Source organism: Cyprinus carpio, chromosome B7 (genome assembly GCF_018340385.1).
Source record: "Cyprinus carpio isolate SPL01 chromosome B7, ASM1834038v1, whole genome shotgun sequence".
NCBI lineage: Eukaryota > Metazoa > Chordata > Actinopteri > Cypriniformes > Cyprinidae > Cyprinus > Cyprinus carpio.
This window is the reverse complement of record NC_056603.1, coordinates 22,962,290-22,979,715: the sequence shown is the minus strand read 5'-3', so window position 1 is coordinate 22,979,715 and position 17,426 is coordinate 22,962,290. Positions and strand designations below refer to the sequence as shown.

Here is a 17,426-nt window from a genome sequence, read left to right as displayed (position 1 = left end):
CAACACTGCATGTTCTGCATGTCTCCTTAATCAAACACACCTGATTCAGGTCATCTGGTGTGTCAGAGAAAGGAGACATGCAAAATATGCAGTGTTGGGAACCACTGGTCTAAACTATATGAAACAGCTTTTTGATTAATATAGTGCAGGAGTTATTTAGTGACACCAATCTTCAAAATGTATTTGTATCCTATACATATCGCACAATCAGCCTTTACACTTCTCAGATGGAACATGAAAAAAATAGGATGAAAGGATGAAAAAAGAAAATTTACATGGACAACAAACCCAATTTTTCATACTAAAAGGTCTGGGGGTGGGGGGAGGGGTTATAAACCCTTAAGAAAAGTCTTAGAATTTAAGAAAATCGATCATTAAGACATATTACATGTTTATTGAAAGAGTTCAGTGAGTTCAGTGTTTATGGCATATGATGTCATTCATATAATCTCGTTCATCAAGGCTCCTGTCAAACAGCTGTCTGGGTAAAAGGGTGAGATGGATGGATAGATGGTTTTTGAAACACTCAAACTTTCCAAAGAAAGAACATAACTGAGAATGCTGAAAATGCATTTCCAACAGCAAATGAAGAGCACTAAAAATGCTAGTGTGTTCACCCAAACACAGTGTTACTTATTTACAATATGAATATGCATACATACCGTATAACTACATTGTAAAGAACTTTGAAATCAGTGGGTCATATCATTAATGAAGTAGTAACTCTGGACAGAGAAGAGTTTCATTCTATAACGTAAGTAATTGAAAGAAGTCATAAATTACTAATATTATTAAATATGTATGCTTTCAACGCCAAATGAATTTCAATATATAATGATTTAGGAAAATAAATATAAGCATCCTAAAATCTTGAATCTGCATTAAGTCATCAGCACTAAAGAAAATACAAAACAAAACAATAAACTCTTATAGAGTGCGTTGTTTGATCATAAAGATTTAAGAAAAATGAGCTGAATCACAGAGAGATCTATTCTCAACTCCAATAAACCAAAATCTAATTTACAGAGTTTTATAATACAAACATGACAACACATCTTTTAGAGCTACAAATTATATAAACATCTATTTACTTAAAAATATTGTAGGAAATAAGCTGTATTATAGTACAACAATTATAAATCCAGAGTATAGAATAAAGAAGGCAATCAAAGCTACAGTGCAAATGCCTCTTAAACAGAAGCTACTAGAAACAGCACAGAAATCTATGAAAATGCAAAATACTTCCAATAACACACCTGAAAATTATCTAAATAGTTCTGACACTTCAGATCAAGACCCCAGAAAACATTCCGATCTTTGAACCAACCTGAACTCTTTCAGTGCAGGGCAATCTAAAAAATGTTACATTATACATTAACAACATGTCATTTAATGGCTCTACTGTCTTTAGGAAATAAGTCAGCTAACTGAAATGTTGGTTCCGGTTCCGGTTCATGCTCTGTACCACTCTAACCAGATTAATGCTCAGCCATGACAGAGCAATACTGAACCTAGCTGTGGAGTCAGGGCTATGGTGAATGCTCCAGATACATTTACAGACAGGGATGAATCTGGAGACAGACACCAGCCCATGCAGCTTTAAATCCTCATCATATTAGTTTAACATTCGGCATTGTCAAACTAGAAAAGCAAGCTTGATGAGTGCATTAACATATGCATTCTGTCTCATAAATACAAACTCTAAGATGTTTTGGCAGTGCAATGAAATTAAAGACATTTAGTCCAACAGGTCATTCAGAGAAAGATTATGATAGCTTGGGACCTCTTCAGAGACAGTAAAGTGTGCAACCATCTTCCCTCTCTGGGAATGTATCACTCCCCTGCAGTCCAGAGAGCCCAAGTCAGGTTTAGCGATACATTTTTGGTTAATGTTGTTTTGGCACAAAAAGGAGGGCACCAGTTGAGGTGAAGGGTGAGAGGTTAAAGGTCAAACTGCAGTCTCCTGGTCCTCACGCTGGATCATTTGGTAGTGCTGGCGGTTCTCGAGATACGCCGCAAGTTCTGCATCTTTTGCCTTCTCGGCACGATGCTTTGGAGTGTCGCCCTGGAAATGAAGAGACATGTTAAGTCCAAACATAACAAATGCTGGAGAGTTATATATATATATACACATACATACACACAGTGGTGGCCAAAATTATTAGAACACTAGTATTTTCGCCAGGTAAAATATGGTTTAAGTCAGTTATTTCTATCTTTTGCTGTAGTGAGCGAGTAGGAAATATCAGTTTACATTTCCAAACATTCATTTTGCCCTTAATTGAAATAATCCAGTGAGATTTGTGTTTGCACAAGGAGTCCGACAACAGCCAGTGCTTCACACAGAGATCTGATCTCATCATCATCCAGTCTGTCTGGAATCACATGAAGAAACAGAACAAACTGAGACAGACTCAATCCAGAAGAACTGTGGCAATGTCTCCAAGATGCTTCAAGAAACCTACCTTCAAAGCTATCTGAAAAACTATGTGCAAGTGCACCGAGGGCTAATACTGCTTTAAACGCAAAGGATGGTCACACCAAATGTTGATTTAATTTAGTTAATAGAAGTTAATTAATAAAGAAAATCTATTTATGACATTATTTTTACGGCATTTTTACACAAGTGCCTAAAACTTTTAACAGCACTGTAGCTTTGCACGTAGGTTTCTTGAAGCATCTTGGAGACATTGCCACAGTTCTTCTGGATTGAGTCAGTCTCAGTTTGTTCTGTTTCTTCATGTGATTCCAGACAGACTGGATGATGATGAGATCAGATCTCTGTGTGAAGCACTGGCTGTTGTCAGACTCCTTGTGCAAACAAAAATCTCACTGGATTATTTCAATTAAGGGCAAAATAAATGTTTGGAAATGTAAATTGATACAGTATTACCTACTGACACACTACAGCAAAAAATAGAAATAACTGACTTAAAACCATTTTTTAGCTGGTAAAAATACTAGTGTTCTAATAATTTTGGCTGTTTAGAGAGAATATATATTCAAATATATATAAAATTGTTCTTTGTCCTTCATCACAGGGCAAAGAACGATGAGTCACTCTATTGTAAATAGTATATATAAAATTGACTATTTATCATTAAACTGCTCTCTGTTCCATTGAGACTCCTATTACAAATACAAACACAAGCTGAAGTTTAAGATCACGCTTCGTGAACTGAAGCAAAATACACAGAGAACATCTATGGTTGCTCCAGGCCCTAATTAGGGACTGTTCCTTTCAGACAAAGTCTTCATGAACAATGAAGACGGGAAATCAAAGATTGCACTGAGCCTCTAATGATAAACATGTTCTCTCAGAAAACGCCTCTCTTTTTCCGTGTTGCTGGTGCCAGCATTGCTCAACAGTAATTGTTGTTAATTGCAGGCAGGCCTGGTGCAGTGAGTCTAAGAGAAAGGCCTGGACTGTTCCTGTCAGACAGAGCTCGGAGCACTCAAACTGCCCGCCAGGCGCTTTCATTGTTGCGGCACAGATGAAGCCGCCTTTGTTCAGGAGTGTACAGTACGACCGGCCACCAGCACCTTTTCATACTGCGCAACTTCCAGCGCGGTGCTGCATCCCTCCATTTTCAGCCTTTCAGATGCAAACAAAGTCAGTTCTGGAAAAGCTGTCAAAAACTACAGAGTCAAAATGGAGACTATTAGCCATGATGAACTAAAAGAGACGAGTTACACAGGAGGAAAAAAAGCTTTCTGGTTAAGAGACTGATCCCTGCAGGGCATGCCGAACAGACACATAATCACACTTTTATAGTGCTTTTAAAAACCAGAATTCATCCTCATACAAGTCGCAAAGGAGAGAAGGGGGGAAAATGACGGAAAGGATAATGGGAATGCTTATTATATAAAGACAAAGACAGATGGATAGCATGTAAAAGAGAAACAGAGGGAGGGAGTCAGAGAGGAGGAGTGTGCTTCATCACAGGGCAAAGAACGATGAGTCACTCTATCCTGGATTTGATGTTTTCTGGATTGAATGAAACCAAGAGTGCAGGATCCTTTGATCTGATGGAAACAGATGGAAAGTAGAGCAGAAAATTGCTGATGGAGCTGTTAATCGCAACAGACCACAGTCCAAGAAAATGGCACCGCTAAATCAGGTCTCGTTCAGATTGAGTCTGTTAGAAGCACAGGAGTACAGTCTCCCTGAAGAGGGAGGATGAAAATCATGGGATATCCTCTGAAGAGAAAAATCTTCATCTTGGTCTGCTCTCAGACCATGTCAGACCGGTAACTTTACACATTTCATCTCCCTCTACAGCACATGAGTTACTGATAATTACACAGATAGAACTGAAGGCTGTCAGACAGACTGGAGTCCATCGGCACCCAGGAGACTCAATCAGTGCCGTCTCACACATTTATCAGATGGGAGCTGGGAAAGGTCCGTTAGAGGAAACTGTTACACTGAGGCCCAGTGGTACTGCTGAGAGTTCCAACCACAAATGAGATTTCTGTGCTTTGTGGAAAACCATTCCCTCACAGATCTCTTCAAATAAGTAGTTTTTAAATTGATGTTTCTTCAGAAAAGAAGAGAGGCAGTAATTAGAGTCTAGTGTGTCTACAGCTGTGTGTAATTTTGCGGTACACCAATCAGAAGTGCTGCAGGAGATCTTGAGTCTCTTGGCTGGATCTGTGGAGGTGAGCGGGGGAGAGGGAGGGCTGCTGGGGGGAAGAATGGTTCCTTGTTTCACATGGAGGTCTTAGTCAGCACTGACTAACAGAGCAGTTGAGTACAGAGACGTTCAGGGATGGAGACCAGCTGGAGGCTGCAGCCAAAACGAAAGAGATCCAAAAGCCACAAATGTCTACAGAGAACCGGCTTGGCATGAATCTGTATTCTGAACTTACCCAAATTATTCCTTCCTAAAATTCTCATATCAAGTACAAACAGGGAATAAACTCTGACAGGATGTGTATCGATAACATTATCAAATGCTATGACATTATTTCTCATTGTGTTTTTGTCAGGTACAAAACCAGACCTGGTCATGAGACTTTTCTGTGCATGTAAGTGGACCGCTATGAACATCCATTCATCATCATTTCCTCACCCTTATGTTGTTCCAAACCCATAAGACTTTGGTTAGCCTTTGAAACACAAACTAAGGTATTTTTTATGCAACCTGAGAGTTTTGTTATTTCACTGAAAGGCCAAGTAACCAAAACTTAGAAGATCCAAAAAGGTACAAATGGCTTTGTAAAACAAATCCATATGTATCAAGCCATTTAATCCAAGTCTTGTTAATATATACGATCGCTTTATGTGCTTATTTATATTTAAACAATCCAAACAACAATAAATTTAATTTGTTTCAAAGAATAACTTTTAACAAAGTCTTGTGGGATTTGAATGACATGAGATTGATTAAATGAGTACAGAATTTTCATTTTTGGGTGAACTATTCCCTTCATTCCAGCATCAAACTCAAATGCACAAGTACAGTAAAGTTTATTTCTCTACATATCTATCTCACCTGTAAGTCTGTCTTCATGAGAGATGCTCCCGCCTCCACTAGGTAATGACAGATTGTCCTCTGACACAACGAGGCCGCTTTGTGCAATACCGTCTCTCCACTGAATAAGAAAGAAAGAGAGACAAAGAGGAAGCAGGAGATAAAGAGAGAGATAGACAAAGAGGAAGAAGAGAGGGATACATAGAGAGCAAAGGAAGCAGAAAACTCAAGACCAGTTTTGAGGCTGTTAAAAAGCCTACTAAAAATGTAACTTTAGATACTTCTAAAAAAAAAAAACATGGCATTCCTGACTACAGTATCATAATGGAACTTGAACTTTTATTGTCAACAGATAAAAATAACAAATGGCATCAGTGTGCATTCAGTAAGACACTCACTTTTCTCTCTCTGTTACATCCAGGATATCTGTGGGTGCTGTGGAAAGAGAGGGGGAAAAAATCAAACCTTGCAATCGCACTAAAGCATGTGCCCTGAGGTGATGGTGTGCTGCTTAATGAAGAGCTGTAAAAAGCTTGCGTGGGAGAGAGAGAGAGATGGCTTGCTTCACACAGCCCCCCCCCCCCCACACCCAACCGCATACACTAAAGATAACACACAAAACAGCGACTGAAAGCAAACAACACCAGTCAGAAGTTTGGACACACCAGAATGTGTTTCTTATGATCATAGAGACCTGTTGATCTAAAGGACTGAAAGCTTAAAATTTGTTCTGAAGCTTTTAAAATGATTGTTTACCATACAGGCTTAAAAATTGCCATTTTGTCTATGCCAGTGGTTTTTGAAAGCGGTTACAGACATGTGTTACATGATCATTTTACCATTATCAATGATGTATCTGACGATCTCCTTGCTTCCCACTTCCACAGCATAGTGCAGCAGGGTGCGGCCCACAGGGTCCTGCACACACAGGTCAGCCCCCTTCTTATGCAGCTCCTTCAACTGCAGAGAAAATGCTGCTAGTCATACAAACAAACACTGATAAACACATCCCAAACAACAGAAAACCAAAGAGAGCATCATTGTGGGAAGCCACATGATACCCTGATCTCTGAGTCTTATTAATTATTGCAAAGTGTCAAAAAAAGTACTGGTTTCCACACAGTTATCCAAACGGAATCTAGTGATGGGCTCAGATGTGCTTAAGGAGAAAAGCACAAGGTTGGCTGGAGGCTGATAGCAAACATGCCAGTGACCATCTCAGGCCCCGTTTACACTAGTACACTAGTTACACTAAGCATAACTTTTGCTACGGTTACGCGTATCGTTTACACTAGTCCGGAGACTTTTGAAAACGCTGCAGACCCCGTTTTAGTTTGAAAACTCCGGGGTTGCGTTTCAGTGTAAACAAACCAAAATGGAGACTTTTGAAAACGATGGCATGGCTGTCCACATTCTCTCTGCGTATCCTTGATGACAGTGTAATCAATAACATCATGCGCATTGTTGTACCCATAGACGTACAGTATACGTAGATTCCCCATTCGATCGCTCCGAGCACATAGACGCATCCGCGATCTAAATAATAGGGAATCTACCTGTTCATATCTATGGCTGTACCTGCATTAATGGTCACGTGACATGCGTTTTAGGGTGTGTAGTGTAGACGGAGATCGTTTCTGAAATGCAGCGGAAATGCCAGTGTAGACAAGGATCATTTTCATTCTAAGACTCCGTTTTAAAACAAAAATGCACTAGTGCAAACGGGGCCTTAATGGGTTCAAAGAACCCTTCAATGCAATAAATCCCAAAATCTGTCAGAAACTTGCCAGGACTCTTTTATACACCAGAGAGAGTTTGGGCATAAAATACTGCCATTATCAACAAGCCAGTGCGTCTAGAAAGATTCTTATCATCAGAGGCTTTTTATCCACCAGTTTTCAGTCTCACTTGGAGGAGATTCCTGATGATGAATGCCCTGAGAGGAAAGAGAAGACACCATCTACACACCACACAGTGCACTCTCTGCACTCCATAATCGGGTAATTACAGACACACCTGAGCATCTGTGTGTGAGAGTCTGAATGAAGTTCTGCATATTTCATGCGAGTTTAAATGTCAGAGTTGACTGTTTATGGTTCTATGGTCCAGCTGTGAGATGTTAGTTCACCCAAAAATGAAAATTCTGTCATTAATTACTCTCATGTCGAGCCAAACCCCTAAGACCTTCGTTCATCTTTGGGTGAACTAACTCTTAAAAGAAGATGTACTGGGGCGGGTAAAGGATGCTGTGTACTGTACATAACTGCCCACTGCAACATGCCAAACACCCTCATTAATATCTGAAATGTCCCCTCTTCATTGCGAGTGGGAACAGGTTTTGGGCTGGGTGTGAGAGATTATAATTCTAGAGAAAGCCTGTTTGGTCACCATAGAAACCAAGAACGAGTGAAAGGTCAAGAGAATATGCAGGATCATTTATCTGGTTCCGCCTCCGCACTGCAAGATACTTGACATTTAATGGTGAGGTCAGTCCTGCGTTAGAGTCGACAGAATATCCTTTAGGCCGAGTGAACATTTAACTAAAAGCACACTGATCGCTCTCTTGCATATTAAATCACTGTATTAGTCACACTGTCAAAACATAACATCCCAGCTACCTACTCAAATAATAGGTGTATGTTCTTGCAAACCATTAAAAAAAAGCTATCCCAACAGACAACACCAAAATCGGAGAAACCTAGAAGGTGAAAAAGCAAGGTTGTTGTATTTATGTGCTTAATTTATTCAAATGATGCTCTTACCTTCTGATGGTCCTTCTTCTTCACACATTCAATTAGACTGTCTGCTGACACTGTTAAAGAAAAGTACTCTCTATTAATGAAAATTCAAGGGTATTTTTTCTTTTTTTTATAGCTCTTGAACTTATTTTGACAAATAATTACAAAGCAAATACTGTTTACAAAGATTAAATGTGACTAGATGTGTGAAAAAAGTACGTCATCAGCATCAAAAACAGTTAATGGATACTGAAACATTATTTTTTTGCTGTTTTCATAACAGAACAGGAGGAGTCCATTTTAATTGATCTTGAACTTATTTTGATATGATTACTTAAGTGTACTAAAAGCAAAGACTGAGTGTACCAAGATGACAGGTGATCAGAACAGTACAGTATGTCATTAGCATAAATTAATATTTAATTGAAACTATAATTTTGCTGTTTTTGGTAGCTAAACTGGATGAAGCCATTTTAATATTACTTATGAGCAATTAAAGCTACACTAAGTAACTTTTGACACTCTAGTGGTTGAAGCATAATTGTTTCTTGCGGAGAAACACTGTTTTGGTGATTATGAGTTGTGCTTCCACTATTATGCGCAGATGAATTAATACATAAGCACAATGTATGCAAATGTCACTAACGACATTAAAACTCCCTGACTTCAATAAATGAACAGACAAATAAATAAAGAATCAAAGAAAGACAGACATCCAAAAATTAAGAAATAAAAAAGTAAGAGAAAGTAAGTAGCTTTTACGGCACAGTTGTTTTGACTCTTAAAACTACCATTTTTTAAAAAAAATGTTACAAAGGTTTGGCATTAGACATATCAATTGCTATTCATATCAGAATAAGTTTGCTAGCAGGCTAGTTATAGGCAAATAGACCAATGTAGTAACCGGTTTAGAGATTGATATTTTTTGTGAACCTAGTAAATGAGATTTTATGCAGACTAAACATTTTTGAAAAGCCAAGCAATTATTGAAGTTTTATTATGGGCATTGTCGAGTAGTAACCCAACCTTATTTCCTTTATTTACAAAAATGACAAACACCCAGAGAAATGACGGAAGCATGCATTTAAATCTGACCTGACGGATCTATATATATATATATATATATATATATATATATAAATTATTTTTATAGGCTTACTGCAGAGATTCAGGGTATGGCAAAAACACTGTTTGGAAGATGGATTTATGAGAAGATGAAAATAAATTTGTCATTCACATTTCAAAAGATGAATTGTGACCATATGTGTGAATCTGTGTGGTATCAGCATAAAAACAAATGCATTATTTGTAAAAGATTTGTAAAGCTGTAAACCAGAAAATGTGCAAATACTAGTGTTATAGTTTCCTCATGGCAATTGATGACTCCATTATTACTTAGCGGTATTATTATTCAGAAACTGCCTACATGCATAAAGCGCTTATGCATATTTGTTCAATATTAAGTTATTCAGAGTTACACAAGATGATGTTCTGTTTATTTAATGCTTTAGGAGCAGACAGTTAAAAAGGGAGTAAAAATACGATTTTAATTATGGGTGTTGTTAATCACATTAGCTGATGCTGGCTCTGAGGGTTCAGTCTCAATATGCTAAATCTGTGTTCAAAGCTTTGCAATGCCCTTTGTAGATTTGCCTTCCTAATCCAGCAATCTAGTGTGTTGCTTCGCAAACCTCGAGAGGTAAAATATGAAAACACCCAGCTGGGATGTCGGGCTAACACGCGCTGTAGAGCGCACTGCGTGGATAAATCTACACCTGTGTCTAAAGATATGCCCGCTCCAATCCAGCTCTCAAAACTTGGCCGCTTTACAGAATTGTCTTTTTCCTGTCTAGAGAAAGCGTGCACAGGGCCAAATCAGGTTTTTGGAAACGCATTCCTCCTCTGCTCACGCCAGAAAGCTTTGGAGCTAGCGCTGAATTCTAATGTGGATCAATGTGAATGATGATAACCTGCTCTGCCTCGCTGCACCTCACAGACTGTGAGACAGCCCTTTCCTCCTCGCTCTCTTACCTCCTCTACCAATGCCAAGAGAGTGGGAAAACACCACAGCCTTGGCACATGCCCTCTCCTGACAGGCAGCAGCTCATTAAAAGGAACAAGAACGAAGACCAAGGAGCGTTTAACACTCAACTTACACGTAATGAATGTCAGAAACGATTCAAAGAGCTGCTCCTCCACTACATGTAGCGGTCCCAATTTGCTTCTCACAGAGACCCGAGACACTGTACGACTTTAACTTGTTCTCACAAGAAAAGACTAAAATTCAGCCCTCATTGTGTTTCCATTTCCATTTATTCAGTCAGAATTAGACCAAAGCAACTATGGAAAAGGTACACTTGATGTTCATTCACTGAAGGGATAACTAAAATTAGAGCAATACTCAAACTCCTTACCAGTGTTTGCATTGTTCACGTTGCTCTTGTCAAACCTGTGGGAGAAACAGAAACATCTGAGTGAATGAGACACTTCAAATCAACTGACACAAATCTTTTAGATGACTTCTTCACAGCAAGCATCTGAAACATAAGTTCTTGATGCATACACAGTGTGTGAAGCCATTAATCTTGACTTGAATCATCTTCTGATGTTTTGCCTGATGAAGCTGTTCAAATGATCCTAAAGAATGGTTACAATGCACAGGCATGCAGACTCTTTTATCCCCTCTCAACATACAACATCTCAGAAATTTAATGAGGAAAAAAAAAATAATGACTTCAAATGAACTTCAACATATAAGACAAGAGATAAATTAAAGAGGGAACCAAAACTCAATGAATGTCACTGCAATGCTATCTGAGTGACATGAGGTTTGACTTCATATTTGACACTGCACAGAATGATCTGAGTCTTGAGCTGTGCATGTCAGTTAGAAATTTTGTTTTGACTGGTGTGGTGCTGATGCCATCAAAGTACAACAAGTCGGCTAGATCAGCCAGGATAATTTTACCAGAGTGGCTGCAAGAGCTCTGATGATAACAGCCATTTCACGATTGGTCAGACTCACAGATGGTGTGCATTTCATATTTATTCTGATCATTCAAGTTCCACTAATGCTCACACATCAGTGTTTTTAAAACAGTAAAAACTCTTTTCATGTAATCTTAATGTCATACTGTTACAAATGTTATGTTCATCAACATTCTAAACATTCTTCTCTATATTAAAAAGCATATAACAGTGTTTCTGGTTGCTAGACATAAAATTAAAAAGTCTTTTTATCTGAGAAATATTTCATCTAATCCACTCAACACTGTGTGAACATCACTACCAGAAGTTTAAAATGTCTAATTTGATAGCTCTTTTTTCAACTCCTCCCCCAAAAATCTTGCTGATCGGTTGAGGCAAGCGCAGCCAAAGTCGAACCTGTCTAATGATAATGATGAAGCCATCGTCGACACTTCACCTCCTCTCTGTCTCTTCCCCTGACTGGAGCAACTTCTGTGTGCTCTCACCTAAAAGAATATTTGATCAAAGAGCTCCCCACCACACAACAAGAAGGCTGGCACATTAAGAAACAGGGCTTTGGATCCTGAACTAGAAGCAGTGTGGCTCTGAGGTTGTTTTTTCTCCAGAAACACCTACAGCTTTTCATATAAGAGTTGACTATAATTCAGATCTTTGGTATTTCATAATGAAGTGCAATACAGGTGTCAGAGGTCAAGAGAGGTCAGATCACAGTCAATTGAAAAACAATAAATGCGTTTCACTTCGAATACACAGTCTCAAATTGAGTGAGACAGAAAAAAAGGGAGGGAAAGGTAACAGAATTCACGAACACTTAAGTGAAAGCCACAACACAATGTTTCCATTGTGACATGTCTATGAGTGATTGTGTGTGTGTGTGTGTGTGTGTGTGAGTGAGTGAGTGAGTGAGTGAGTGAGTAAGTGTGTGTGTATGTGTGTGTGAGAGAGAGGGAGAGAGAGAGAGAGAGAGAGAGAGAGAGAGAGATATATAGATAACGCTCAGGAGCCTCGCTAAGGAATCTGAGTGTTTCCCATAATTAAAAGCAGTTCGCAGGCTCATAAATCTGGGCTCTGACATGTCTTTCCAACACACACACATTTGCTGTAATGTTTGCATGTCTCCTCTAGCCTTGCAGCTGAGGTTCGGCCTTCAGGCAGTGAAATCTGCTCAGGTAAGTGGATTTCAGATCCCCGAAACCACAAATCGCGACTCTTAGCTATCAAAAACCATCTCTATCAATCACAATTTATCTTTTCATATAGCTCTATCATGACAAATGAGGTTCAAACACACTGATCTCTGGTCAGCCATGGGCAATGTTCAGAGGAGCCAATCTTTTCCTGTGTGACTGAAAGTTCACAGCAGCACTACAATTGAGAAAAACACAACTTAAGCACTTCAAACAGATTCACATCACTGAGCTATACTCTTGCTAAAAAGCGATCAGCATCCACATTTATTTTCAGCCTTATCCATTTTGCTGAGATACAACCTCTTCCTCTTTGGATGGAAAATGGTGAACAGCTGCGTTGGGACTCACATTACAGTGCATGAGGAGGGAAGATTCGACAATGGCACTTAAATCTCTATGTATTATGAGAGCTTGATGCATGTGACAGGAATCAGGGCAAATGCATCTCTCTAACCCTCATGTACTGGAGGAAAAGCTGGCAATGGTTTATTCCCCCAGCCTAAAAGATCATCCAGTGTTTAAACAAGTCTGAACCATTCCTTGGTATGTAACCCAGACGGCAGCTGTAATTACTCACGTTCTTCAGCCTGCTTTCACAAAACACTCACACACTAAGACATGCTAACATGCACCCTGCACTCACACACATGCTCACAGCAGCTTTAATGGGGTTATTGAGTTTTTGCTAGCTGTAATTGCTAGTAATTTAGCACATTTAGAGAAAGGGTAGAAATGTGACACTGGGCCAATTATTCGATACGAGTCCAGAAACCTCTTATTAGCTCTAGAGAGAAACAGCAATCTGAATCCGGACCAGCCTGGCATTTACTCAGCCAGATCACCAGCTCCTACCAGCTCTCACAAATACAACAAATCTCATTTACAGGCCAGTTTTTTTATTGATTGTGGACTGGAATGTTCTCCTCTAATCACTACTGAGATTTATGAGCAGAAGTTTTTCTTTAAACAAAAGCAGGTCTTAATGAGGGCCCTTGATGGTCCGTGTTGTGAATACAATACCATTAGAGGAAACTTCAATATACTTCAATGTAGGAAGGCTTGAAGGGTCAAAGTTCAGCTCACTAGGGACCAATCAGACTTTGGCATCTATGGGATCTCAGCTGGATAATGAAGGCTGTGATGCACCATTAAACTGACCTCACTGCTCTGGAGTATCTTTCCTTGTTTGCTTCTCCTCATCAATATAACCTTTATTATGCTCCTTCCAATCTACCATTTGCAGTCACCACATTAAAGATGGTTCGCTCAGCCTGCTCAGGAAACAAGGGGCTAATCTCTCACTCGCGCTACTGCTTCCTCCTGTTGTTATTTGCTTTGAGTATCAGTGTTCAGATGTAAATCTGCCTCAGAATGAGAGTTACTCATGGGCTCAGCTATAATTCCATTAGAGGAAAATGCAAATCCCTCATTTATGTATGACAGAAAAACAACATAAAACATGCATCATTTAATTACGTCTCCTATTCAAAATTAAACCAACAATAGCAGGAACCTAATCAATTTCCCTGGTAGACAGAGACACACAGAGAGAGAGCACAAGCTGCTGGTTTAATCAAACTTTCGAGCATGTTAAGCTGATTTGAGGTATTGATGAGCTGTAGAATATGAGCACTGGAAGAGATAGTGTCATATAAGAACAGATTAATGATTTTTTCAGGCAGACACAATTTAAACAAGCTATCTTTATGCTCGTCTATGTTGAAGCCATCCCTTAAATGGACAGTTCACCACCCTATTCTTTGTGTATATTATAGTACAGTACCAGTCAAAAGTTTATACAAAAAGTTTGTACAGTATATACAGAAACAGAATATATATACATAAACATTTTTTGCAATGATTACACAAATGTGGTGATCAAACACTTATAATGACGTGACAGAGATATGTAACAGAGGCAGGCCATTTAACAATTTAACAATAAACTTTATTATCCAAAATGAGTCTGACATAAGTGCACTAAAGTTTATTCAAATTTAATTCAATTCAATTCCATTCAGCTTTATTCTTTTGAAGTTTATTTTGGTACATTCATTCATTTGCGCTGATTTGTCTTCACACACAGACGAAACTTACTAGTGAAGTGTGAAGTGTAACATAATATACCTCTGTAAATAAATACAATATAACTTCACGTCTCGTGCACTTTAAAGCCCTTGAATGTAACATATACATTCCCTTGGAACTGGAATCATGGCGGAATTTCTGGTGAAGTCCACTTCGCAGGGCACTTATGGTAGAATAAGACAACACTTGAATGCTGCCTGAACAAGAGACTTCCTTACTGAAGTGAAAGTGTTGACTGGTGTCACTATATCGCGAACACTCCGGCGGATCTCCAACAAATTCAGGGGATCCCTTCAGCTCGAGGAGCCCTCTCGAACGCCACCCTCTGCACGTCGGTAGCCCCCGGGGATCACTAAATCAGTCGGCACCAGACCATGAATTTAAACACCCGTAACTCCTGAACCCCGGGGGCTATCAATGCAGGGGTGATCTCATTTGAAAGAGGGCATCTAGATGTACACTTGATTCACGTTCGAGAGGGTTCCTCGAGCTGAAGGGATCCCCCAAATTTGGTGCAGATTCGCCACACCGTTACGGAGATATGGCCGTTCAAAGTTTCAATGGTTTTCCATAGACTTAAGCTTTACATCCAGGTCGCCAGTAGAAAATAATGGAGCATGCTCTGCTGGACAAACTAAGTAATTACACCATTTCAAGCATTTTATCTGCATTACATGTTCTGTAAAAAAAAAAAAAAAAAAAAAAAAAAAAAAAAAAAAAAAAAACATATCGGTGGCATATTCGCCGATACCGATATATTGGCGACAGGCTCATATCGGCCGATAATATCCGCAAAACGATAAATCGTCGGGCTCTAATTTTTAATAGCATTCCAAACATCTATGACTTTTATTTCTGGAAACCAGTGAAGACACTACTCAAAATTTCCTTTTTTATGTTGAACAGTAATACAGGGTTGGAACAAGAGGATGGGTAAATGATCACAGGATTTTCATTTCTGAGTGAACTATCCCTTTAAGATGGGCTGTTCACACTAGAATGCGTTTTTGCTTTCAACAAAAAAAAAAAAAAAAAACCGCAAGATGTCACAAAATAGTATCCAACTGCAGAGCTGCAGTGCTGATGAATGAAAGAAAGGCAAGGTCTTGAGATGTGTTTTTTTAAAGTTGAACTTTTTTTAACCTTACATGGTGTCTTCAAAACAGAAAGCTTATGTGCAAGCAGTGAGACATACCACAATTGTCAAAGACGTCTATTTAGCAACTATTTACATAGAAAACAAAAAGCATGAAGTGGAACACAAAAAATGGATTCTGTGTGAAGCGGCCCTTAGTCTTCGACCAAACAGCAGTTAGAGAATACGATGACAGACATCGAACTGGAGAATGCCAGACAAGACAAAACATGAAATTGCCAGACAATACTACTCTGATTGTACTTGGCTTTGCAGAACTTTTGGTAGTTTATGTGTTCTTCTTATGTGCGTGTGTGCATCTCTTCTACCCTCTAACGCCGTGTCAACAGAGACAGCTGGGCCTAATAAGGAACAGAACAGGCCAGTAAAAATAATAATCAGCAGCACAAATAGTGAGGTCCTGCTGTGTTAGAGTTCTTTTTCTCATTGCAGCAATGACACTCATAGTGCACATTAAGAAAAGCCACTGGCCGCCGGTAACTATCCCCACTGGGATTAAAAGAGTAGAGCCACTCTTTGAACATTTTCAACACTAACATCTATAGCAGCTCTGAGAAGACACAACTGAAAGGGTACAGAGAGGGGAGCAATACAGAAACATGACTGTAAAGCTTTGTCTCACCTGCTGGTAGGTTTGAAATCTGCTGCTGTTGTATTTGAGCGATGAACACCCCCCACCTTCAAAATGACAAAAGAATAAAAAAAGTGAATAAGTAAATAAATGAATGGGAATATAAGACAAAAATGATAAAGACATGACCATAAACAATAATCTTTTGACATAACAGTGACAGTACAAATTAGATTTGCATTTCCCAAAGGGAATACAGATACTTATATGGCAGTAAAAAAAAAAAAAAAAAAAATAGTGTAAAGGTTTTAGGTACACTTAGGTTTTAGGCTTTGGTTCAGTGTAAATAAAATGCTGTACTAGAACTGCTCTGTCACTGTCATGACATTAAACATCTTGTTTACTGTTGGCTGCACACAGCTCATACATATACACTGTGGATTTTAAAATTGGATATGCAAGACACATGCAAAAGAAAAGGGCAACTCAAGAATTCAGCATGTAGTACAGGGATAGGCAACTCCGGTCCTGGAGGGCCACTGTCCTGCAGAGTTTAGCTTCAGCCCTCATAAAAAACTCACCTGCCTGTATCTATCTAGTAATCCTGAAAACAGCTGAGTTGCCTTGTTCAGGTGTGTTTAATTAGGGTTGGAGCTAAACTCTGCAGGACAGTGGCCCTCCAGGACAGGAGTTGCCTATCCCTGATGTAGTAGAATGTAAAATGAAAAAATGTGGTGATTTCACTGTTGTTGTTGCATTCAAGAGTATGTAAAAGTATAAAATGTACAAATATGACAAATAGATGTGCACATGAAAAAAAAAAGTAAAAAAAAAAATTAAATAAAATTGTAGAACAAACCCTAACCTGAATGTTATACAGTATATGGCATGGGAAATAAAACAAACACATAAAAGAAAACAAAACAACAGGGCAATAAAATTAAAAGGACTGTGGACTGAGTTAGTGTGGCATTTTAAATACTTTTAACCCATTAAGCATGTGATGTAATGCAGATACATTTCAACATTACAAACGGGTGGTTCTATTATCTCTGGTCTGGCCAGATATTCCTCTCCTCAGGCAGGGTTGTGGCCTGGACCCCATTGGAGCATATCAATTCATGGCCAGCACAAATGTTATATAATGTACCACAGGCAGACACTGAAGTTTCTTTTACTGAGATATCACTGACCCTAGGAGAAACTTAATAGGACCCA

At 39.0% G+C, this 17,426-nt stretch overlaps 1 protein-coding gene across 12 annotated transcripts in view; it reads right to left on the bottom strand.

Annotated features, from left to right (window-relative positions):
- Positions 1-374: 374 nt before the first annotated feature.
- LOC109088546 (diacylglycerol kinase zeta-like) overlaps positions 375-17,426 on the bottom strand; it is an 83,378-nt gene continuing 66,326 nt past the window's right edge. For 11 of the 12 annotated variants that reach the window (XM_042727984.1, XM_042727985.1, XM_042727986.1 and 8 more), the window contains 7 exons: positions 16,260-16,316; positions 10,630-10,664; positions 8,240-8,289; positions 6,317-6,437; positions 5,876-5,912; positions 5,499-5,598; positions 375-2,065 (listed from right to left, as the gene is read on the bottom strand). In XM_042727984.1, the coding sequence (XP_042583918.1) occupies positions 1,949-2,065; positions 5,499-5,598; positions 5,876-5,912; positions 6,317-6,437; positions 8,240-8,289; positions 10,630-10,664; positions 16,260-16,316 (517 nt within the window). In that variant the 3' untranslated portion in view covers positions 375-1,948. The remainder of the gene's footprint in view (positions 2,066-5,498; positions 5,599-5,875; positions 5,913-6,316; positions 6,438-8,239; positions 8,290-10,629; positions 10,665-16,259; positions 16,317-17,426) is intronic. The other variant, XM_042727980.1, reaches the window with a different exon arrangement.